This window comes from Maylandia zebra, linkage group LG13, assembly GCF_041146795.1.
Source record: "Maylandia zebra isolate NMK-2024a linkage group LG13, Mzebra_GT3a, whole genome shotgun sequence".
Taxonomy (NCBI): Eukaryota; Metazoa; Chordata; class Actinopteri; order Cichliformes; family Cichlidae; genus Maylandia; species Maylandia zebra.
This window is the reverse complement of record NC_135179.1, coordinates 3,285,751-3,310,838: the sequence shown is the minus strand read 5'-3', so window position 1 is coordinate 3,310,838 and position 25,088 is coordinate 3,285,751. Positions and strand designations below refer to the sequence as shown.

The following is a 25,088-nucleotide window of genomic DNA, read 5'->3' as shown; positions in this document are numbered from 1 at the left end:
AGCAGATGCATTACAAATACTAATGATAGGTTTTATGTTTCCTGCATTATCACATGTTGGCTCCTTTAACTGGCACCCAGTCCTCAAAGATTCTGGTCCAGTTTCTCTTCCCTTTTGTCTGCTCTGCAGAGTTTTGTAATAGAGTTACTACAAAATGTACTTCTTTGTCTTCTACAAATTCTGTTCATGCATCAACTCAACCACTCGCTGAGTTTTCAGGCACATAATTGCCGTCTGAGTTTAACTCGCGAGCATCATAGTTTCCATTCACTGGGTGTTAGTGTGTAAGTACGCAGAAGTCACAGGAAGGTGGATGTGGTGGATGGTGGGAGCAGAGGCCAGGGACTGCAAGTCCCCTCTGTGGTTACGTTTTAACAACAGAAGCACTTTAGTTAAGGTCAGGGAAGGATTGCAGTCTGGGTTAAATACAGTAAATACAACACACCATTTATTCCTATTAAACTCAACTACAATGAATAAATAAATAATGTGAATACAGTATTATATACAGTAAATCCATCTGGATGCTGTTTTACAAGACTGGGTGTTAGTGTGTTAATGTGAACTTTAAAAATTAAATACATTTTTTACTGCATTGTATCCGACAGCTTTCTGACTACAGGCAGCTGCACCTTCCCACCTTCTTTCAGGCTGTTGGAGCTAACTGCACCGTGTGTAGCTTGAAAGTTGCCACGTGCAGGAAAAGGAAATGATAGTCAGGTGGTCAGAAATGTAAAATGCCTGTTCTCCAGTCGGAGGGCTGAGATTAGCTTCAATTTTTCACTCAATTTAAAATATTTTCAGTTCATGTGGACATTCCTTCATTTTGACTCGGCCCCACCTAAAACGGACCTGCATATTTTTGCATTGTTTCACTCACTTTTTACACATTCATGCACAGCACAGCCTCCCTGTGTTATTATTATCATTCTTCTCTCCTCAATGAAAGTTTATGTGCGCGTGTGTGTATGTGTGTGTGTGTGTGTGTGTGTGTGTGTGTGTGTGTGTGTGTGTGTGTGTGTGTGTTCATAGAGTTCATGTGTGTGTAATATGTGGCCAGAAAATGATTCAGCACTTCGGGCTCAGTTACTAGCCAGCTGGGAACTGTCAAAAGGTTACATAACCTAATAGCTGCCGTTCCTCGCCAGGTTAGTGAGTGTGTGTGTGTGTGTGTGTGTGTGTGTGTGTGTGTGTGTGTGTGTGTGTGTGTGTGTGTGTGTGAACATAAATCTGTTTATTGAGTCGCACACTGGGGATCCAGCGTTCAACTTTAAGTTCCCATAAACGTAAATTTTTGGGATGAGGCAGTTTTCGGTTACAGCGGCGGTTAAGGTCGGAGTAGGTCTTCAGTAAACGAGTCCTCTGTAATGAGGGAAACATAAATGTGCAGTTGTCGAATCAGTGAGTGAGCAAAAGAAGAAAGAAGTGGAAATCTGTGTACTTACACATGTGTGTTTGCTGCTGGGTGTTTTTTGCATGTTCCACATGTGTGTCTGTGCTGGGAGCTAATTTATCTGTCTCCCTGGTTCTTGTGTTGTCGCCATGGCAGCACTGTATCATTGTGGATATGTGGCAGAGGGCAGGGAGAGAGTGTGTAACAGAGACTAAACAGAGGGAGATAAGTGAAAAGGAAAGTGGTGCAGTGGGGGGATGTCAAATGAAATGACAGAATATAAACAGATGTAAACAAAGTGGAATAAACATTGATGAGAAAGAGAGATGAACACGTGGAAAGATGAAACCCAATTTATCTGCCAGAACACGGGGCCGAAATAAAGTCCAGCTGCAATGTTTCCAGCGCTCTGTGTGTAAAATCATCAGCTGTTGAGTTACATGTGCTTTTATACGCACTATACATACTTGTTTTGTTTAAAAATCTTTTTGTGTGTATATTAACAGTCACAAAGACTAATGGAACTGCTGTTTTACTTCACATCCCTAATTCATCAGTGCTCAGATCATTATTTCACTTATGTTGTGTTTAGTCTTTGTTTCTGGCCACACAGACAGTGAAAACCACGTTGCAGAGGTGGTCAGAGTAACGACCGTCAGCCACTTACTTAGCCCCCACATTTATGAGGCACAGTGTGTCACAAACAGAGAGGGGGAGAGCGATGATGAAAATAAAAATAAGAGCTGAAAATTAAATTTTTCACCTTGTCGCATGGTGCAGACCAACGGGCACATCCTTACAGTCTTTGCGGGTTCCTGAGAGCCTGGAACGGGGATCCCCCGAGGACAGCTTCCTGATTATTTAAGCCTGAATTTGGTGAAAAAAGATCCATATGTGGTAACTAATCATATTATTTTTAATGACCAAAAAAGAGAATAATTAATAACTGGAGGAAAATCATATCTAGCTTAAAACTATTAGAATGTCATTATTCTACCTTTGGTACCATGTTGTAATAATTACAATAATTGCTCTAAAAATCATAAACGTCTGCAAGAAGAAATTATGTAAAACTAACACAAAAAACATTTTCAGTTTCATTTGGACTGGAGATCAGCTGCATCCCAGTGAAAGCGTTCAAATCTGTATTTTTTATGATGATTGTTTGTTTGTTTCTCTGTTTTCTTTGTTTTTTTGGGTTTGGACTTCATAACCAGGAGGATTTGTGATCGAGCAGTCATGTGCATATGTGGTTTGCATGGATAAGGATAACATCAGAGCAGAGATGTAGGCGAACGGGAGAGGCCAAACCGAATCGTTAGTGTGAACGAGTTAAAACGGCATTTTCTAACCCTGGCTTTGGCGTGCAAAACATCTTTTGTTCAGCCCTAATATTGCTGCCATCATCACACCCTGTAAACCTTTCTAAAGAGATTGTTTGCAGACTGAGAGTCTTTGTGTAAGGAGGCCAGCATGCGAAGGGGGCGGCTCCACGAGGCGGCCTCTGTGTCAGCTGGTGTGTGCTAATTTAATTGAAGCTCTAAAGTTTTGTGTTAGTCGTCACGTACTCTGATCTGTGTTTTGTAATGAAGTTACCACAGAGCAGCAGCGATGCTGCGCGGTGCTCCGAGTATTCCTCGTCAAGGTTGTGACGAGCTGTGACATAAAACCTGTTCGTTTATCCAGCACTTCCTGTGTGAAAAACTTATCAGTAGCAGAATTAATTTGCAGATTTTACATGTGACTTTGTGCCTCGTTAGGTTGCGGCGGCGATGAGAAAACTCTGACTTTAAGGACCAGAAAAGCAAAAAGAAGGAAGGAGAGAGAGAGAGAGAGGGATGGAGAGGGGTTGTGAAACGGAGTGGGCACGTAAGGAGTAAGGAGAGGTGGATAAAGAGATAAAAGACAGAGGGAGACAGCTTTGTTCATGCCTGTCCCATAAAGTGTAGATTTATGAACCAGGGCTGCTAAATGCTTTAAGGTGCCGTGCGTGTGTGTGTGTGTGTGTGTGTGTGTGTGTGTGTGTGTGTGTGTGTGTGTGTGTGTGTGACTTCTTAATGGCCTCCTAAATGGTTGCGCTAATGGTCCAGTTTATGTTTGTTTTCATGTTGGGGCCTCTGTGTGTGTGTGTGTGTGTGTGTGTGTGTGTGTGTGTGTGCGCACAGAGAGCGATTTATTTATTTGCATACATGTGTGTCACCTACCTGTAACAGTGGTCTTCACATCACAGACGCACACACTCTCAACCTACACGCACAATTACACCACATCTGGTCGCCACATGCGGCAGCTGTGAGCAGTTTGTGAGTGTGTAGGGCCGCCGCCCTTCACATAGAAAATGAAGAAAAAAATTGTATGACCATGTGACATTCACAACGTGAACTCTCTATCACCTACACACACACACACACACACACACACACACACACACACACACACACACACACAGAGGTTGACATCGTAACGTTTGCTCTGCACAAAAGAGAAATAAATTTGTTCTTTTGTTAATTAGATTAATTGTGATATTAGATATTGTAAATGTGCGCAACACTGCGTAAATGAAAGTGTGTGTCTGAGAGCTTCGTGCTCGGCACAGATTAAACGCTCTCGCCTCCATCTGAGCTGCAGTGTTAGCTGCATGCTTCTCTCCGTTGGCGGATCAGGTTTTTTAATGAAAAGTGAAATGTTTGTTACTGAAATATAATTTAATATTGCTGCTGGCCCAGAGGGCAGTTCCTCCAACAGAGAAGTGCTCTTGTTGGGTTTGGGAATATAAATTTGAACCTTCTGCACGTTTCCCTCCAGGTTCAGAACCCCAAAAGTTGTTTCCTGTTATATGAAAGGCTCGTGTAACCATTAGCATATTTGCAGTAACATGATGATAGCTCACAGGTAAACAATGAAGGGCACAGTTTGTTTGTTTTCCCTGACCTACATTTCCCTTCTGCTAAAATTTAGATGACTGTTCATAAGTTCAATTTGTTGGTTTTATTTTTTTTTTTTTACAGTAATTTCACAGTTTCGCCCACATTCAACACTAAACTAAGCATTTTAACTTAAGCGTGGAAATATCAATCAGTCAATATATTAATTAAGTGACATTTGTGTAGCAGAAAAATACAAAACAAATATACAATAATAGACAACTTAAAGTTAATAATAAAGATGAAAACAAACTTAAAACAAAAAAGACCCATAATTATTCAGAGTCTCCCCCCGAGGACTGAGAGAAGCTTATTTTTACTTTGCGTTACATTATTGTGTTGTTTCCTCCTTAACCTCATGTCTGATCAGCTGATGGGCTTAGCTGTTTACAACAGCATCGCGCTGGACATCCACTTCCCTCTCTACTGTTACAGGTGGGTGAGTTTCCATTCCTGTTACAGTGTTTCTTCTTCTGCAGAATCTAAAGTGTAACGCTGCTGTCAGCGATGGATCACCTCACAGCTGCAAAAGCTTCCTGTGCACGAGTTGCAGCTAATCATAGAGATGCTGTAGAAACTTTTGCTGATTTTTCAGATGTCACAATCCAACATTTAGAGAGAATAATATGAAGTAACCTTTAATAATTGTAATTCTTCTGTTCTTACAGGAAGCTCCTCACACCACCCACTGTACCATGTGACCAAAATGCCCTCGTTGGCATGGCAAATGCCACCCTGGACGACCTGCAGCAGATCATGCCGGTAGGTATTTCATTTACACCTCTTCTGCTCTCTAGTTAGAGACTCAGATTAGCTTCATTATAAAAAAGACTGACTTTATGTTCTCTTCAGTCAGTTTGATTGTGCTTGATGGGACCTGTCCTGTGTTTGGACAGGATCGTCTTTCTCTTTCTTTTCATGCTTTGGAAAAGAAGGTAAACCCTCAGCACATATAGGCTGTGCCAAAGGTACTTTTTGTAAAAGACACAGCGGCACAAAGTCGTGTTTTAAGCTGGGAATGCTGGTTGGGTTGCACTACACTAACACGTTTAGGTTTTTCTTTTCTTAAAATCACATGTAGGAGCTGTTAAATTACTCTGGAAAACTAAAATCTTGTAATGTTGAACCATTTTCACGCTTACATTTCTCTTGCCCGCCACTAGAGGGCGCCAGAGTTAAACTTATGAACTCTCCGGCTCGCCTTTCACCCTCGTCTTTCCCATAATCCTTCTCTTTGAGGAGTCTAAATTTAACTCCATGCACTGTTGTGAGATTGGGGTTAAGTGATTTAAGTGCCCTGCATTCCTCTGACCTAGCTTCATGTGTTCTCCCGCTCACATTCCCTTGTGTAATTTTCACAGTGCTGGGTTGTCTTTTCATGCAGTGTGCCAGCCCACAGCTGTGCATGCTCATTTTTCATAGATTTTCAAGATTTTTTTCGCTGTGTTTTCTTTGATTTGGTCAAATTCACATTTAACTGTTGATGTAACAAATAGTTGGAAACTTTAGCTTCATTTGCCGAGTGCTCCCCCCAGTTTCTCTCACACCTAGTTAGTAAATTTCTCTTTGCCTTACACACACTTTTATATAAAGTCTATCACACACGCAGCTTTGGGATTTGATAGTAAAGCATACCGAGGGTCTGTGGCTTCATCGGTGTGCTGTCAGAGGCTGTTTCCTGGTTTCTTTGTAAACAGTTCACATCGCACAACGCGGCGAATAAATCACAAAAGATGTGGAACATGCAAAACATTACAGCCACCAAGTGGCAAAATAAAGCATGAAAATCACAGACAGTGGCTGAAAGGGCTGTGTGCAGCTCTCAGCAGAGAAGCATGTTCAGTCTGTAAAGCTGAACCCAGAGAGAGCTCATTTCCATCGATGGTATCTGTCGTCTTGTTCTTTTGGCCACTATTTACAGCACCACGTATCGTCACCATAACAGACCGTATGATGACAGACTGCACCCATAATCCACCTGTCAGTCTCTCACTACACACGCCTATTCTGTCATGTATAAGACCCAGAGATACTCCTTCACTCCAGCTGAGTCGTGTAGAAACCAAACTTGGTTTTCTTTGAGGTTATTATGCAGAATAAATCACTGTACACGTGCCTCGTCACTTGGACTCGATCATTCTCCGAGCAGCATAAAGATTGAATTGATGCAAATTAATTTTGATGTTGTCTCGTTAACTTTGAGAATGTCCGAACATCAGAGCGCCTCTCTTTGGACCACAGCGTTGGATAAGCCGATCGACATCCATCCTGATCAATGCAAATTGCTCAGATTAAGAAATAAAGTAAATGCAATTTGTTCAGCGTCTGTTATTTTATATTTTATAGCAGGTAGTGATGTTTTGATGTGCTGACGTGAGTTTGACCTACTTCTGCTTTCTGAGTAATACCTTTTTTTTTTCAGTTTTTCTGACATGACTCTGACTCTTCCGTTTACTGTCGCTCTTTGAGTCACGTCCGCACCCGCTGACGTTTCAAGATGTGATGAGACAGCCCTACAGTATTTTTGATGGGGGCGTGTTTGGCTTTGAGGGTTTCACACTTTGCGTCTGTGCGCTGAGTATTGATGGAGTTTCTAGCAGCTAAGTGAACTGGTCAGATGTCTCAAGATCAGTTTGTTTTCCTTCGTTCTTTGCGGTTCGCTGTTTCAGTCTTTGTCCTGCACAGATAGGTCAGGATGAGGCTGCGTGCTCATAACCTGCTTTCACCTTGCAGGCAGTTTATTTTTCATTTATAGAAAATAAAGTGAAACTTTCACTGGATTCCTGTGAAGTTGACTGTTTGACACATCGGATGCTATCAGCTGCTGAGCTCTGACGAGACTTCCTGTTTCTCCTCCTCGTTTGCTTGGTTAATTTAGTGGTTGATTTAGTTTAGTTTGCAATAGCTAATGTGTTAGTTAATGGAGCTGTACTTGTTGCTTTTTTGCAGATGTAGACATGCAAAGTTGCAGTAGCCACCATTAGTTGCATGAGTCGCCAGAGTTACTGATATGTTAAGATACAGAAGTTGCTGTAGTTCTTTGTGGACTGATTGTAGTTGCCAGCACAATTCTCGCAGGTGTTGCTGCAATTTCAATAGTTTGCTTAGTTGCAGTAGTTTATGGTGGTTGGGTCAGTTGCAGAATTTGCCGTGCTTGGTTGAAAGCTTTGCTGCAGATATTGGTTCATTTGCAAATGTTGCCACAGTTGCTGCATGTGTACTTGTGTTTGCATAGGCTGAGTTGATTCAGTTGCAATAGTCACCATGTCAGATGCAGTTCCCTGTAGTTGGATTGCTTGCAGTTGTTGCCACAACAGTTCCAGCTGTTGCTGGAGTTTGAAGAGGTGCCATGTTTAGTTGCAGGTGTTGCTGTGGTTTGCTTATATTGCTGCACTTTTTAATGGTTGGGTTAGTTGCAGAAATTGCCATGTTAGCCACAAAAGTTGCTGTAGTTGTTATTTTAGTTGCAGTTTCCGTGCAGTTTAGCTGTGACTTCAAGAGATAATAAAGATGTTTGTCATTCGTTTGTTCATTCATACGTAAAGACCTTCAGAAAGATCGTGAAACATCTCCTGACGGTCAGTCCGAGTTATCCGATACACGAGCTGCTTCACATCCAACACCTTCGTCCTCATGAAGGTCAAACCTCTCCTTCGTAGTACACACACAGACACACACACGCAAACACACAGGTGCTATAACTGTCCCTAGTTGTGTAACAGCAGGAAATCAGATATAGTTTGAGGCCTGAGTTGATGCTGGAACCATAACTCTGGAAACTCTCCAGGAACAGACTTTATCCAAACACCAGTGGGATTCACCGTGTTTGCCTCAGAGCGCCTTAAAACTGTAAAATCAATCGTAAGTCAGAAGGACGATGACGTAACGACACAAAACACAAATAAATGTACTGATTAGTTGCTTCCGTGCCATCTCGGGTCTTCTTTGTCCCCACATTACTGATTTCAGATATCGGCGTCAGAGTCATTATTCACAGCTCAGCGGAGCTTTAATTTATTGCTTCTGAGGTATGTCGACGTTTTGAGGTGGGGCATAACCAGACTAAACTCATTAGAACTCAGACCTCAGGCGAACTGTGTGAGACATTTGTCATCTTCGTGTTCTGTCAGAAGAGGGTGTGTTAAAAACACTGTTTCATTCCTAACCTGCAGTCACAGAGTTTTCCCTCCAATCCATCAACACCAAACAAAAGCTGTGACTTACAGAAATGAAAAATGCTGCAACTCATTCATGCGTTTCCTGATTCTGACCTCTCGACCTCTCGTGTCCATCTGCAGGAGCTGGCTCACGGTTTGGGAGAGCTGCTAAGCTATGAGGGAAATGTGGAAGAGGACTTCTACCTCACCTTCCAGGTAAAACTCTTCTTTTAAAGCAGCTTGTGTAGGATTTGCTGAGCAGAGTCAACAGTGCCCCCTGTGGCCACCAGTGGTAACTACAGGGTTCTGCTACATTAGGCTAGCAATTTGGACATGAAAACAACAGCAAAGAGACAAACTGGTTTTAGAGACAGTTCCTCGTCTCCTGTTGTGCGCTCAGTTGCAGCCAACGATCGTCCAAATTGTTGTTGGGAGAATGAAAATGAGCCAGAAAAGGCAACAGAACAGCTAACATGGCTGACATTTAGCTTAGTTAGCTACTTCGTTAACTTCCTGCTGCACAGCATTGCATTCAGTTTGCTTTCAGCACTCATAACAGTTCAACCCAAGTTATAAGAAGCCAATCTTGGGCTTTGAAAAAAAGGGGAGTGGTAATGAAAGTGATGTGACTTGCCCTCGTTAAAGTCGTTAAAGTAACTTGCTGTTGTGTTACAGCCCTGAAGCTCAGAGATTTGTGATGTTGAATAGCTTCTGCTCCGCACATGTTTCCACTCTTGCAAAAGGTGTGAAAATGCAGAAATGCCACTTGTATAAAATCTGACAAAGACTTTCCTTTGTTGTCCTCTTGGATTGAGTTCAGCTGTTAACTGTAATTGAATAAAGGTGTACGTGATTACCTGACTGCAGGATTTTATTGATTCCGGTTGTTAATGATGTGAAAGAGACCTCAATACATGGAAAATTTCCAAGCAGCTATTGTTAGAACTGTTATATGCACACAGTAACACACCACAGACATCAAGATTAAAGTGTATGAAGGTGGCGACAGACAGCTGTGACTGCTCTGGTAATTTTAGAGCAGTGGGTGACATGGATCGGTTCCACCGATGACGTCCAGCCAGGAAGTCAAATGTCAAACACAAACTACGAATGAACGTTTATTTCACTAACAACATCAGAGTAACAAAAATTTAAAAATGTAGTGCTTTCTTGGTACAGATGGGTCTGAAACTGTCTAATAGTTTGGAAACCTGGTTTTCAGGGTTCAGTCAGATTATTGATCTTTTTAAAGCATCAGCCTGTGATGACAAACACCAACACAGAAGTGCTAAATAGCCACCAGAGGTTGGCCCTAACGGGGTCATTCCCCCGTATGCTCCTGGTTAAAATCCCCCAGTCTCAGAGGTTAAATGAACACGTGTCCCTACAAATAAAAACATTCATTTTTTACGATATACTTGCCTCAAGGCAACAGTGTCGCTGCTTTCTGTGCATACTCGTGTTGTGGATGTCAAAAAAGATTTCCCAGCAACCAAGTAAGTGTGTGTGCGTGTTTCTGTGCGCATGCATGGGTCAGTCTGTGTGTCTGACACTGACAGCCATCCTGTGTGGAACCTCGTGAAGCAGCTGCTGGTGGATGTGAAACAGAGGTGGATATCACATTTCTGACATTTGACTTTGGAGTAGTGCAGCATCCTGGTGCTCTGTTAAAATGCGTCAAAGTTCTCTCCATGCTCCTGACACACACACACACACACGCACACACACACACACACTGACCCTTGGCCTACTTAGGTTCCTCAGACCTGACTCTGTGGTCCACTCTTCCTCCCTGTCACAAGGAATGACCCTGACTGACCAATCACAACCTTTCCTCCCCCCAAAGTTCCATATCCTTCAAGTTAGTAGTTGAATATTTATATATCCTGAAGCTGGCAGGTTCTCCTTTGGGGAGCCAGTCCCTGCTCCAAATCCTCTGATTGAAGTGATCAGCTGGGTGTGAAATGCTGAAGCTGCCTCAGAACAAGACGATGAGCTGAATGAATGAAGTGTGTTGGAGGCGAGAGAAAGTAAAGTGCTGTGTAATCTTGCCCTGAGACTATTTATTTAATGCTCTCTTATTAAATAAATAGTCAAATTTATTATTTTAATTCAGACACTGAATATAAACTTCAGGTGAAGCATGTACATGAATTGTCCACTCCAACTTCAAAAGTCAAATTATCTTCTACTGCTCATTTTCTTGGGTAGCTGCATCTCTTAAAAGCAAAAACAAAAATTAACTAAATTCAATAAAATCATTTAATTTACTTCAATAGGATCAATATATTTCCTGCAAAAAAAACCCTTTAGTCTAAATTTAAAGAAAAAATAACCTCAGAACCCTCTTCCTGTTTAGATCAGCAGATGTAATCACCTGCTGAATAACAGGATGCTCACAACCTCCTGCATTAGTCATGACAAAGCAGGTCTTTCATTTTCCTGGAATATGCACAAAATAGTATATTTGTTCATCAGTTTACGCACTGACTTAAATATCAGATTACTGCAAACAGATTACAGAGAGGTTGCAGTGTGAGTTTTAAAGCCTGTGGAAACAATTTAAAATGAGTTCTTCCTGCATTTTGTAGCATCTTGCATATTTAGCGAACAGTCTGGTTGTATCAGGCTGCTTCGTGCTATCTGTTGGGGTTAAAGGTGAAGCTGGAGCATGTGTGGGAAGAAAGAGTCTGCAAACAGCAGAGAGGAGGTGTTATTTTAACCCAGTATGTCAGCTCCCTGTGAGCTGCAGGCTGGTCACAGTCGCACCTCTGTGTGCTACACATGAACTCACTGACTTACAGTTTGCTCGATCAGTTTGGTTAGCTCCGGCTCACTGTGTCCTATTCTTGTATGTTTCTACTTCAATGTATTCCTTTCACTGCATTTATACCCCTCTGTAAGCAATGCTGCAGGCTACACTGAAATAATAAATTCTCTACAGTAACCATAGCTGTAAACCCGAAATGAAAGTGTATTTTTAAACATTTCCTGGCTCTGAACGAGCCTTTTGGGGATGATGAGGCGCACAAGCACAACTATTACACATACTGTAAAGGCAGTGAGTATGTTACCTTATTAGCTCCCTGTCTTTTCATTTGACTTTTGGCTTTTCTTAAAATCTCTCCGGGGGAACCAAAACATTAAAAAACTCATCCACCCATTGAAAGCATCGACAGGTGAGGTAAGAGCACATCACAGTGGTTATTTCATTTCAAAAGCAGCTGTCACAGTCGATGTGTTGGAACCAGGAAAAATGTCCAGCATCAGTGTCTGAACAACTCTGACAATCTCACTGTGAATGTGTCAGAGCGTCGATGAGGCGACAGGTGTTGTAGGTCTTACTGGTGCACACTGAGCTCAAGGATTATTTGTGCCGGAGGATCATTATCAAACCTAAGAGCTGCTGCAGCCACAACAATGGACATGTGAGTGTGAGAGTGGAGCGATGAATGAAGGGTGCCTCAGGTTTTCTTGTGCATCATGTGGACAGTCAGGTGCTGATAGACCTTGAGCACTGGCTATTTTAACATGCACATATACATTGCTGCTGATCATGTACACCGGTTTGTGGCCGCGGTATTCCCCGATGGCAGGATAATGTGCCCGGGTAAACTCTGCACATTGTTCAGCAGTGATCTGGAGAACATGACTAAAAGGTGAACATGTTCACGCAGCGCCCAGATTCCCCAGAGCTCTATCCGATTGAGCATCTGTCGAATATTCTGGAAAAACAAGCTGCAGGTGAAGCTGCAACCTGGTCTGAAAATGCAGGAAAAAATGACACCTTTAATATTCTGAAACTTGTTTTACCAGCCGCTTGTCACACAAGGTGATATGACCCTGAAGACGTACTCAAAATGTACTTTTCTAAGTTTACTCCAGTTTTTAATCAGAACCAAATCAAACATCCCTGGTACCAGCACTTATTCATATCCTCTACGGCACAGCCATTAACATGGTATTAACAAGCCGAGCCAATAACACGTTTGACACTGTATGATATATCCCATTATAGAAATTAAATAGATTTGCTAACAGGTTTTAACAAAGGCTTTTTAACAAGTTATGAGGGCTCAAAAAAGGCCCAATCTACCCACTGCCGTGTACTTTGAGGACATGACAAATTCTACATGGCTTCATTAAATATGTTGGAGCAATTGGAGAAAAATCTAATTGGATGGGAACTTTTCTTCGATTTGATGATGTTTGTATTGAGCGATCCACGATGAAACCACAACATGGAGACGATGAGTTGTTTGTGGGCCGTCTGTTGACCTAGCTCGCTGACTTCCTGGATTCTTGTCCTCGCATCAGATTGCCAAGAAATTCATTGTTAATCTTTCGTTAAGTGAAAGTAACCACTATCTGAAAAACAAAGTAAGAGAGCGAGACCGGTGAGCACGCCGTGACTGCCTGGTTGTTTCTTTTTGGCAGTCTTGGCTGATATGGGCGCTGATTTGAAGATAAGCAGAAACACATTCATGATCTAAAATCAACTCGATGTTCCAGTGCCGGGGCTTTCTTCACTGATGGCCTACAACAGTTTGTGCACCATTGCATATGTGATGTTGATTTTTGTGCGTTTCAGGTGTTCCAGGAGGAGATGGGCGTGGTCAAATCCTACAACCTGAAGCCTGGAGGAGACAAAATTCCCGTCACCAAGCAGAACAGGAAGGGTGAGTCCACACTGCAGTCACCATTGGCAGTAACTCACCTCCAAGGCAACAGATATTCTCACTGGCACTCAAAGAGCATTTTGTACCTGTATGAACCTGCATCCTTAACTGCAGTGCAGTACTTGTACCTTTAATTGAGGATGAACTGTACTGCAAAACTAAACTGTGCTGCAGATGATACTCACCTTCTGAAGTATGAAACAGAAAATCAGATAGCCAAACACTGAAGGGCACAGTCATAATAAATAGTAGTAAGTAGTAGGAGTAAATTTGAGACTGAGTCTAGGGTTTAGAGTTTAGTAACTTCATAAGTTACAGTACAACTTGGCAGTTTGACCCTAGGTGACAAATTCATAGTAAACAGTACACAGCGTAGCCTTTGAACTGTGGAAGTAATAAAAGGGTGGTGGTTGCACTCGTGACCTGATGCCCTGAACTTAAACTGGTTCTTTGAGATCACAGATACGTCCACGCAGCGATCAAAACAGGACATTTAGAGAGTGATCCAAATATATTGCTGAAAGCAATCCGGAGGTGCACAAGAAGATGACCTTGAGAGGAGATATGGTTTTTACCTTTTATGTGCAGAGTCACTGCACTTGACCTTTTACACAGCTACAAACTATAGCACTCGTAGGGATCATCATTATAATCACATGAGGTCAATAAAGGCTCTCTGATAAAACTTTGTTGATGACATTAATCAGGTTTCTTTAGTTCATTACCTGACAGCAAAGTCACCTTTAGGTGCCTCTCTGGACCGTTGCCTGAAGATCTCAGGCTGTCCTGTCAGCATAAGAGGTCTTGTTCTTGTTGAAAGCCAGGCATCTGTGTTGGAGTCATTTTAGAGAACAGAGTTTCTAATTTTAATTGAGGCAAATGAAAAGGCTTTTGGAAACATCAAGACATGAGATGACGGTAGTGTTACAAAGTTAAGATACAAAATTGATTATTAGACTAAGTTTTGATAGCTGTATTTCTTAGATCAAAACTTTTGAACCAGTAACTATTGGTTTGAACTATTGGTTTGAACCAACTATGGGTTCAAAAGTGGACCAGAACAGGGAAGGAGGCACACTCCTCTCCTGTTCTTTTATTTTAACAGTGTGTTTTGTGACTGTGCTCTTCTCTGTGGCTGACTGACCAACAACACAAGCAAGAGTGACTCACATTTCCCACAGTGTTGTAAAAAGCCTCCATCTGGCAGCAGGTGCTCTCTGCAGGTAGACGGGTGTCTGCAGTTTTCTACCGTCTTCATGATCTCCCAGAAAACTACAGTGGCAAACCACATGGGAACCGTTAGTGTTGGCAGCAAATTCAGTAGATGCTGAGACCATCATCTGATAAGCATGCAGCATAAGAAGCTGGATGTAAAATCAACGGATTGGTTCGGATGAGCATTCGCTGAATAGCTGGAAAGATATTTCAGCGCTGGGCTGATGGATTCATATAAGACTCCGCAGTCTCTGAACTTTTAATGCAGTGCACTTAGTGACGAAATTGTTCCAGCGTGAAATCAGCTCTGTGATCCAACATCCTCATTAATGTAAAGAGAGCTACTGTCCTGCAGTCTTTAAGAGTCTCGAGTGTGTAATCCTGAGGAACGCCTTTATTGCGCCTTCTGTGCTCTTTAACTCCATGCGAGCAGTGAAACCTGGCTCAGGTAAAAAGCCTCTTTGTTCCTCCTGGGGGGATAAAGTCCAGCTGAGCACATCAACTCTGCTTCTCTTATTAAACTTGATTTTCCATCCAGTGGCTCTTGTTGGGGTCCGGGCCCACTCGTTACCAGCATCCCTCTCGCTGTGTTTGCTGAACAGAGGAGCCAAGGCTGAAGGGCAAATGTTTGTAATGGAAATCAAACTGTTTTTTCTCTTTCCACAGAGTATGTCCAGCTCTATGTCGACTTCCTGCTGAATAAATCCATTTATAAACAGTTTGCTGCCTTCTACCACGGCTTCCACAGTGTGTGCGCATCGGACGCACTCATGGTGAGTCTGCTACAAAATGTGTTATTTAAAGACCAATATGCTTTATCCTTTTCTTAAGCATTTCTTAACATAGACTCTTACGCAAAGACACCCATCCATTCCCTTCCACCTGATCATGGCACCTTTAAAATATTTCTCTGTCACATTTTAAACATTCGAATTAAACTCGAGGGAGATAGAACAGGCCAAACTGTGCACTCCATCCAGTGAAGGGCTTCTCAAAATACCAGTTCTCTGTTTGTTTCGAGATAAACTGTGTATAAATTTGCTGGAGAAACAATTCAAATAGTGCCAGTCATGTAAGATTTATCGCTTCCTGAGCAGCAACCGTGAAGGAAAGAAAACCCTCATGCGTTGATTATTTTTTGTGTTCGTAGGACGTTTTAGATTATGGAGTCAAACCCACAGTCTTTCTTACAGTTAGAGATAAAGCTGCCCAGTTTGACCCCCGTTTATCAGCCGAGTCTGAATCTGGGTCAGACAAACGACGAGTCAAACTGTAAAGAGTAAAGTGGCAGCAGGTCTCAGGCTCGAACTCGCTCCACTGGCCTCCTTATATCAGTTTGGGAAAAAATGGCCGTGTCCGTGTGCTTTTCCAGGAATGTCTCTATGATGGTTTTGATCATTTATGATTAGTTTAGTGATATATACATTTCAGTTTACAGTCACTGTAGGACTGGATTAAATTTGCTTGTGATTGTGGGTGCAGACGACTGCAGACACGATGGCTGAGCAGGTGTTTGGTTTTGGGTTTTTGGAGTAGCTTTTGCATTACAACAAATCGGAGTGCACAATGAGGAAAGTTACATCACTGGGAATCTACACACACTGATGTGGAAACACTGGCCTAACTCATCTTTGCTTACTGCACTTCTTCTGCAACTAATTTTACAAGTACACCAAAAGTCTAGAGCTCTTCCTGTCTTATCTAAACTTACAATAAAACATTAACAAGTCAGCCAAACTATTCCTAGACTCGGCAGTCTAATCAGAGATACCCAGACCTCCAGATGAGCCAGCGCTTCCAGCTCTTCTGGAGGTGAGAGACACAAACCGTCCAGTGTCCTTGGCCTGCCTCTTGAGTGGACATGCCTACACCATCATGTCTTTCTCTTTCTTTCAGCCGAATGACTGAGTTTGTCACCTTATCAGGGTCATGAGATGAACATTAAAGATGAAAAATAAAGCATGAAAATCACAGACAGTGGCTGAAAGGGCTGTGTGCAGCTCTCTGTCTGCCAACACAGCAGAGAAGCATGTTCAGTCTGTAAAGCTGAACCCAGAGAGAGCTCATTTCCATCGATGGTATCTGTCGTCTTGTTCTTTTGGCCACTATTTACAGCACCACGTATCGTCACCATAACAGACCGTATGATGACAGATTGCACCCATAATCCACCTGTCAGTCTCTCACTACACACGCCTATTCTGTCATGTATAAGACCCAGAGATACTCCTTCACTCCAGCTGAGTCGTGTAGAAACCAAACTTGGTTTTCTTTGAGGTTATTATGCAGAATAAATCACTGTACACGTGCCTCGTCACTTGGACTCGATCATTCTCCGAGCAGCATAAAGATTGAATTGATGCAAATTAATTTTGATGTTGTCTCGTTAACTTTGAGAATGTCCGAACATCAGAGCGCCTCTCTTTGGACCACAGCGTTGGATAAGCCGATCGACATCCATCCTGATCAATGCAAATTGCTCAGATTAAGAAATAAAGTAAATGCAATTTGTTCAGCGTCTGTTATTTTCCCAGTATGATGACTTTTATTTTATTTTGTTAAGCTGTTATCAACACGATTATCCTGACAAAGTAAAAATAAAAGCCTCGCCGTCTATCTGAGCTGACTTCCTAAAAGCAGGTAGTGATGTTTTGATGTGCTGACGTGAGTTTGACCTACTTCTGAGTAATACCTTTTTTTTTTCAGTTTTTCTGACATGACTCTGACTCTTCCGTTTACTGTCAGTCTTTGAGTCACGTCCGCACCCGCTGACGTTTCAAGATGTGATGAGACAGCCCTACAGTATTTTTGATGGGGGCGTGTTTGGCTTTGAGGGTTTCACACTTTGCGTCTGTGCGCTGAGTATTGATGGAGTTTCTAGCAGCTAAGTGAACTGGTCAGATGTCTCAAGATCAGTTTGTTTTCCTTCGTTCTTTGCGGTTCGCTGTTTCAGTCTTTGTCCTGCACAGATAGGTCAGGATGAGGCTGCGTGCTCATAACCTGCTTTCACCTTGCAGGCAGTTTATTTTTCATTTATAGAAAATAAAGTGAAACTTTCACTGGATTCCTGTGAAGTTGACTGTTTGACACATCGGATGCTATCAGCTGCTGAGCTCTGACGAGACTTCCTGTTTCTCCTCCTCGTTTGCTGTTTGAGCTTCACTTACACCGCCCGAGCAGCGGAAGCGATTCTGTGTTTAGGTGGTGTTATGTTTTCGTTTATTAATTTAGAAGAAGCTGGTATGTGGCAAGGCTGCTGAGCTTCTGTATAGTGACATCAGCTCTGTGGGTTAAAACATTTAGACTTCCAAGGTTAAAATGTCAAATTCTGCTTATTAAATGGAAATCTGTTTATGTTTGCTAAACATATTTGTTTTATTTTGTCTTTAGTTTATATTTATCGGTAATTTAGGGACTGTTTCCATTTAGTACATATTTTGTGTAACCTGTACAGCACTGAAGAAACAGAGTTCAACATAAGCTCAGACTGCATGAAGTGCAGTAATAAGAACAGCTGAGCAGGGTGCTCCAGCCCACATTCATATGATTTCCAGAAATAAAACTGCATCAATTGATTTAATTGAATAAGACTGAAATTCATGCAGTCTTATTCTATTAGGAAATAAAACAGATGGACCTCATGATCAAAAAATTCCAGTCTTTCTCTGGCTGTGGCTGGAGGAGCCTGCAGGAAACTAGAATTAGACCAAAGTGTGCCGAATCATTGCACCTCAGACACGTCAGAATAGTTTGAAGATGATGCGACATGTTGGTTATTGACCTAATGTGACTTCTTGTCCAACATCATGAACAGAATAACCTTCTGGTCAGTTAGTTTGTATTGTTCAGCCAACACCAGTTTACAACACCACAACTTTAAGTAACTTTAAGCCTGAACACAAACCAAAGAGGATATTTTACAAAACAAAATCCCCTTTATGAAATTGTTATAAAGGAGGAAACTACCCACCAACCAGACAGCTGCAGATTACAGCCGCACACATGTGTGAATAATTGGTGTTGTGTTGAACATTAATGTGGGAAAACAAACATCGCGGCTGAGGTTTTTTTCTGAATCGTATATCATTTGTGTTTTATCGTCTGGTGTTTGCAGTTGCTTCGGCCTGAGGAGGTGGAGATGTTGGTGTGCGGGAGTCCAGAGCTCGACATGAGCGCCCTGCAGAAAGCTGCTCAGTACGAAGGATACAGCAAGACCGACGCCACCGTACGGTACGACCCCAGCACTTCCTGTTTACTAACACTAGCTAACTGCTGCGTAGGAAGTCCACACATACCTCCCACTCTCTGCTTGGACAGAGAACCTCTGTACATTTTCTGTTTTTAGGCTGACCCCACTGTAAGTTTTCCATGCACAAATTACATAATGTGATGAGGTCAGCGCACCCGTTAAAATGTTACTGTTGCTCGGCTCCTTTGACTTTTATTGTCGCTCCAGACCATAAAGTGGAATTACGGCGCTTTTTGTCTCTCCTCAGCTCTGATTGTTTGTTGAAATAAGGTGGAAGTAACGTGTGCAGGGTGCAAATGTTTGCTTTGGATTCATTTTCTCGCAGGGTGTAATTCTCACTTGTTTTTCTCTCTCTCACTCACACACACACACACACACACACACACACACACACACACACACACGCACACACACCCAGGCCTTTGTTTGTGGCGGTGAGGGAGGAAAATGCCGACACTTGTGTGCCGCAGATATTGTAACTCAGTGTGCTGCTGACAAGCAGCTGCAGGCCTGTTATACAACTTCAGTGCTGTCTGCCTGCTGTGATGCCAGCAGTTTCAAAAATTCTTGTTAGTGTTTGTCTGATTAAAGTTTCATTTTGCGCTTTGTTTTGTCAACTAATGTTGGTGTCTCGACCACACACATAAAGATTGCAATAATCATATAAATGATGTCACACGATCGAACTCACCTTTAAACGTTAACAAAGCGAGAAACGTTGAAGGCTACAAGCAAGTAAGTTTGGACGGGAGCAATGCCAGGGTCGGGGTGGGACGGACAGTTTGTCGCAGGGCTCTCAGTGATCATGATATTCATTTTTCCTTTTTATTTTATTGACTTTTCTCTCTCTGTAGTTACTGTTTGAATGACAGCGAGCGTCCAAGTGTTTCTTTTCTCGTTTTAACCCTTAGAGAATCCACTTCCCCTCTCCGAGTCTCTGTAATTGATTTGTTTATTTTATTATATGATCTTCGTGCTGTTGCAGATGTTTCTGGGACGTGGTGTTGGCCTTCCCTCTGGAACTGCAAAAGAAGCTCCTCCACTTTGCCACAGGGAGCGACCGCGTTCCAGTCGGAGGAATGGCCGACCTCAACTTCAAAATCGCCAAGATTGATGTCCCGACCGACTGGTAGGTTTTTGAAAAACTGCCATATTAAGACGAGGACTCGGGCTGCACACTGTCAGCTCTGAAACATAATGCACACGGAGCAGTCCTCAGAGCTGCCTGCCTGTGTGAGGTCTGCACACTTGACTGCAGGTGCCTCTGGGAACAAACACAGACTCTTTGAACAGTTTGCATAATCAGTCTTTAAGAATAAATCGAGTGTCTTGATCAGACAAAATTGTTTCATTTCCATCCTCATTTTTCGGGTTAGAGTTTCGGAAGCGTTCGAGTCGCTCGGCTGAAACTCCCTCGGCTGACTCGCTGGAGGTTTCGATTTGTGGAGCTGTTTACATAAGACTCACTGTTGAACTTTAACCAACTCTGGATCTGGGTCAGGAATGAGCAAGCTGGCCCACTGCTGCTTACACACACACACACACACACACACACACACACACACACACACACACACACACACACACACACACACACACCTTTAATCTCTAACTAAACACACTCTAAAATGTTTCCTTAATTGTTTCCTTTTCTTCGTTCCTTTTGTCGAAGCACCAGGAGCTGATAGATAAATAAAGCTGTGTGGGAAAATGCTAACAGCTCTGTGTATATTGGGCTGTATAATATTAATTATGGAGGCATTCAATGATCAACTTTGGGATTAACAATTTGGACATGTGGGTTTTTCTGCCGCACTCACAAGTGATTGTCACACTTTGCAGTTGTTAATTAGAGACTTTGTCATCTGGAATTATTGCGTTTGATGTCCCTTTACAAAGTTTTTTTGTCAGAAAAGTATCATGTGAAGAATGCATGAGCAGTGCTGCTGTGCAGAGGAGCTCTGGCTTCTGCTGATCCCTCTGTGCAGCAGCTGCAGCCTCAGTGAGGCTTCAGTGGTCAGTGTTAACATCTCTGACTTTTTGTCTTGATGCAATCATTTTAAAGTGATGCAACCTCAACAGAAAAGGGTGATGAAAGAGTGATTTCCCTGGCACCTCTTTATGTTTCACTGTATAACTTTCTTTTTCTTTTTCTCTCTGCAGGCTGCCGATCTCTCACACCTGTTTCAATCAGATCTGTTTGCCTCCGTATCGAACCAGGAAGGAGCTCAAACAGAAACTGACCATTGCCATCTCCAATGCTGAGGGCTTTGGCCTTGAGTGACTAATCTGCACACACAAACTCCCACATATACACACAGACTGTTTGCAGTGCTATCTGAAACTTTTCCCGCAACGCATCTGAGATCAGAAAGGAAATAAGTTGCTCGTTGTGAGTCAACACGTTGAGCAACTTTCTTATGAAGATGGATTCATCGATGATTCAAATCTGCGGTGCACAAGATGGAAGCTTTGCCAGGAAAACAGCTGCAGAGAAACTCCAGAAATCCTTTAGTTTGTCCGTGGACTCATTCTGTGATTCAACAACACCAACAACACCAACTCTTTAAGCACTTAAGTTTACTTCATGCTTACCCACCACAGAATACAGTGAAGGAGGCGTGTGTTCAAACCTAAATTCATCACAACAGTCCCAAACGTTCAGCCAGATTCATAAAGAGCAAATTTCAGACAGTGAGAGAACAAAGAGTCCTGAGTGATGATGGCTAATGGCAACACCACGGAGTCAGTCTGGGATAACACGAAGGGCCGAGATGCTTGGAACAGCTGACCTGCCGAGTGGCTGGATAAATAGTCGCAGACAAAAACGGTTATGTTTTAAAGACAGACACTGATCTCTGCAGCAGAGCAGCAGAATACTAAATTCAAACAAAAGACAGGGCAAAAGAAAAGCTAATGCAGAAGAAACTGCCCTGCAGAAAATCACAAAGCACGATAAATATAGGTGAACATAACAGAAAAAATACACTAATAAAGAAATGACACAGAAACTACTGACGAAACAATAATGATGATAAAAGGCCAATAAAAAAACTAATCCTAATGGGTCCTAATGGCTAATGTTTGATCACCTTTAGGTTTGACCCAGAAGATGTAAGGCTGTGTGTGCTGGAGCCCCTGAAAGGGATGGTGTGGTTAAACTATTCCCATGTTTCTGCCAGCAGGCTCCTCATTAGCTAAAGTCACACGAGTGTTCGCCCTGTGGTAGCTAGGATAGGCCACATACACCCCCCAGGACTCTGAACTGGATAAGCAGAAGAGAATGGATGGATGGATGTGCCATCACAGACCGTCTCAAACTGCAGTTAAGGTGTTGAGGTTTCAGGGACGGGTATACCTGTGCAGGGCAGTGCAAAGGGATGCTGGGAGCTTGGTATATTTGCCAAGGGGAAAGCTGTAACTAGAGGATAAGATGGAGTAAAGTAGGACCCTAAATCTAACCTCGGGGTCTGGCACACGCAATGACAGCTGTAGATCTATAAATCATTTTGCATTGTTTCAGAACTTTTACACAACCCTGTAGATACCATACAAAAAGAAATAGAACTATCTTAAAAAGTTATGTTTTATACAGAATTTCATATATTTGTAGGTCCCTGCCACTGAAACCCGGTTATATTTGTTCCCTTAAACCTTATATAACTAAAAACTAAACGTCTCTTTAAGGTTGCTGCTTTCTTTGGGTAAATATTCAAATCGAGTCATTTTTAACCAATGACCTGCTGTTTGCCCACCACTGAACATTTACTTTGGAGAGGCTCTGGCCTAACAGGAAGTTCGGCAGTAGCACGCTCCTGAAAACTCATCATTTAAACATTTTCATTTAAATCAAGTAAAAGTAGAAACCGGAGGCGAATGTTTCGGACAGAAACACCTCCGGAGGGGAGATTAGTGTCAGTCCTGACTGAGGCATTTGAAACGTGTTGCATATGGTTTTGTTTGGTTTGCACTGTGAGGACTTAAAGCTTTGCTGGATGTGCTACCGTCAGATGTACGTCGATCGTCTTGTGAACAGTGTTTTGCTTGTTTTTTGACATTGCCGCCTGTTTTATGGAACAAAGGCTGCAGCAGTTCTTTGAAATGTTTTGAAATGATGACGCAGTTAAAGCTGAGCTGTTGATTAATATTTGTTTTCTTTTTTAATTTTGGTTTTCTTCTTTTGTTTTCATGAGTGACGGCTGCCCTCGGGCTGAGAGCCGGCCTGTAGCCGAGGGCTGACAGATTTTATCACAAAGTCATCTTTGTGCCCGAGAGAAACAACTCGAGTTAAGCACCTCTGTCTGACATGCACTGCTCGTTAATTTCCTTATTGGACTTATTTCGGACACTTATTTAAATTGATGAAAAAAGTCCATTCTTGCCACCAGCATCATAAACGTTTCAAAAAGTTGGAACTTTACGACTCGCTATTGTTGTTTCCACATCCAACAAAAATCGGAATTAGCTTTATCCTTGGGTTAAGATTTGGTATCCAGTGGGTTAAACTTGGGGGTAAGAGGCCTGGGAAAGCACTGAGTTCAATGAAACTGCATGCCCCTCCACCCATGCGCAGAGTGGAGCCGTGGCTGTCACAGAAAGCAGGAACAGAGAGACACTCTGAGCCAAAATCTGAGATCCATCATCGAACAGAACCAAACGCAGCACTGCACTCGGGTCCTGAGAAACGCAGAGTAACTGTTGATGAGATTAGTACGAGTCTTTAGGTCTACACCAAAACCTAGATTTGTGTTAACCCAACGTTTGCCGTATCTTCACACAGACACACAGATTCACTGAAAAAAGAACTGGTTATTAGGTGACTGTGTTCTCTGGATTTCAGGGTTCATTCTGTAGTCGAGATGAGGTTACTTTGAGGCTTTGGAGCAGGAATGGGACACTGTTTTACTCATTGTGTTCACATGCCCTTGAGTAATCAGGTATTTCAGACAAAAAGGTTTAGTTTAACTTTATCAGTAGTGGAAAGTGACCCATTTAGAGCTCAAGAGGCCGTTAAGTGTCAGTTTCAGAGCGGTGAGGATTGATTTATATTTAAAATTTACAGCACAAGAGATTCTTTGATCTTCCTAGAAAGAAAATAATGCGATTTTTCTTCCCTGCATAATCAAATAGAGCCATCATCATTTCCATCACGAGTGCAGTGCTGCTGTTTTTCCCCAAAGTGGTTTTTATAGTGTAACAATGACTCTGCAGTTGTTACGTTGTAGCTTCAGTTCAAGGGAGCAAAGTTACTTTGTAAGGCCTTAAAATTCGTTCACTGCAGAGTTTAATCAGTGGGGTAAAAAGCCGGTTGGCATCCAGACTCTCTGCTTCTTTAACTTTGTTGAACTTTTTTGGCTTCGAAGCCGCTCTCTCCTCTCTCTACAGCTGGGCGGCGGTAATTCCAAACCCCCAGCGCTCTCTTATGCAATGTTACCATGGCAAAATGTCTGAAATCCTAAAAAGACACTGAAGTAACCAAGCAACAGCCGAGCAAGCCGTATGGATGCGCCATCCAAACATCAACCTAATCTGGGTCAGTCTTTCACACTCAGCTATAGGGTCTGAGAAAGCCCCTGACGCAACAATGGGTCCTTTCTGTCATTTAATGAGCAGCAGTAGGAGCCAGAAGAGGCAGCCTGTCTCCAAGCATCTGTTGGAGAAGGCCTCCGTGGCACATTTGCATCACGTTAGCCGCTTTGCTAAATACAAAAAAAGACACATTTTACATGTCGGGAGACGGAAACTGAGAGGAACGTGGACGTCGGGGGTAAAATGATGTCACTCAAGTGTCTTCCTGAAATGTTGATTTGACCCGGGTGTGTTTTACGTGAATAAGACCAAGCTGTGTCAGGTTATGCAGTGGAGACAGCAGTGCAGAGACCTTCTTGAAAATCAGTTTGAAAATAGTTCAAACCGATTCAAAGATTTGTTGCGGTGTAATAATTTTCACGTCCGATATGTAAATAAGTGCAGACGCCACTTAAAAAGTAAAGTCTCGTGTTTGCTTTCACAGGGAAGGTGTCAAATGTGTTTTATCCTGTGTTTTGTTGGGTTTTATCATGGGTTGACTTTGCATGACTCATATTTGAAACCTGTTATGCTTTTCTGCTGCCCAAATCTTACGTAACATACTGTGTTTGCTCCACAAGTATTTACAGTAAAAGCCGATGAGGGCTCGTCTCTATCCAGAAACTGGTCTCCTGAGTTTTCTTTCCATCCAGTTTTATTTTAATTCATGCACATCCTGGTGTTCAAGCTGGCAGCTGCACAGACCACCACAGCCTCCTGCAGCTTCTCACTGGGCAGCTGGATTAGTTTAGCTTAGGTTTTGTGGCTGCACCAGAGGAGCTGCAGATCAAGACTGGTAACTCACCTCGAGGCGAGCACAGCTTTTAGGTCACAGCATCACAGTGCAGTGCAAATTGTGGCTGTGTGATAATAAGTGTCTGTCAAGTGCAAATAGCTCTACTT

General features: G+C 42.5%; 1 protein-coding gene across 2 annotated transcripts in view; it reads left to right on the top strand.

Moving 5' to 3' along the window:
• The window catches only part of hectd2 (HECT domain containing 2), a 59,174-nt gene extending 34,365 nt beyond the window's left edge, over window positions 1-24,809 (top strand). For both annotated transcript variants that reach the window (XM_004570636.5, XM_004570635.4), the window contains exons 15-22: window positions 4,688-4,752; window positions 4,986-5,079; window positions 8,616-8,690; window positions 13,066-13,153; window positions 15,035-15,141; window positions 18,483-18,598; window positions 19,603-19,746; window positions 20,781-24,809. In XM_004570636.5, coding sequence (XP_004570693.1) covers window positions 4,688-4,752; window positions 4,986-5,079; window positions 8,616-8,690; window positions 13,066-13,153; window positions 15,035-15,141; window positions 18,483-18,598; window positions 19,603-19,746; window positions 20,781-20,901 — 810 coding nt within the window. In that variant the 3' untranslated portion in view covers window positions 20,902-24,809. The remainder of the gene's footprint in view (window positions 1-4,687; window positions 4,753-4,985; window positions 5,080-8,615; window positions 8,691-13,065; window positions 13,154-15,034; window positions 15,142-18,482; window positions 18,599-19,602; window positions 19,747-20,780) is intronic.
• Window positions 24,810-25,088: the final 279 nt, after the last annotated feature.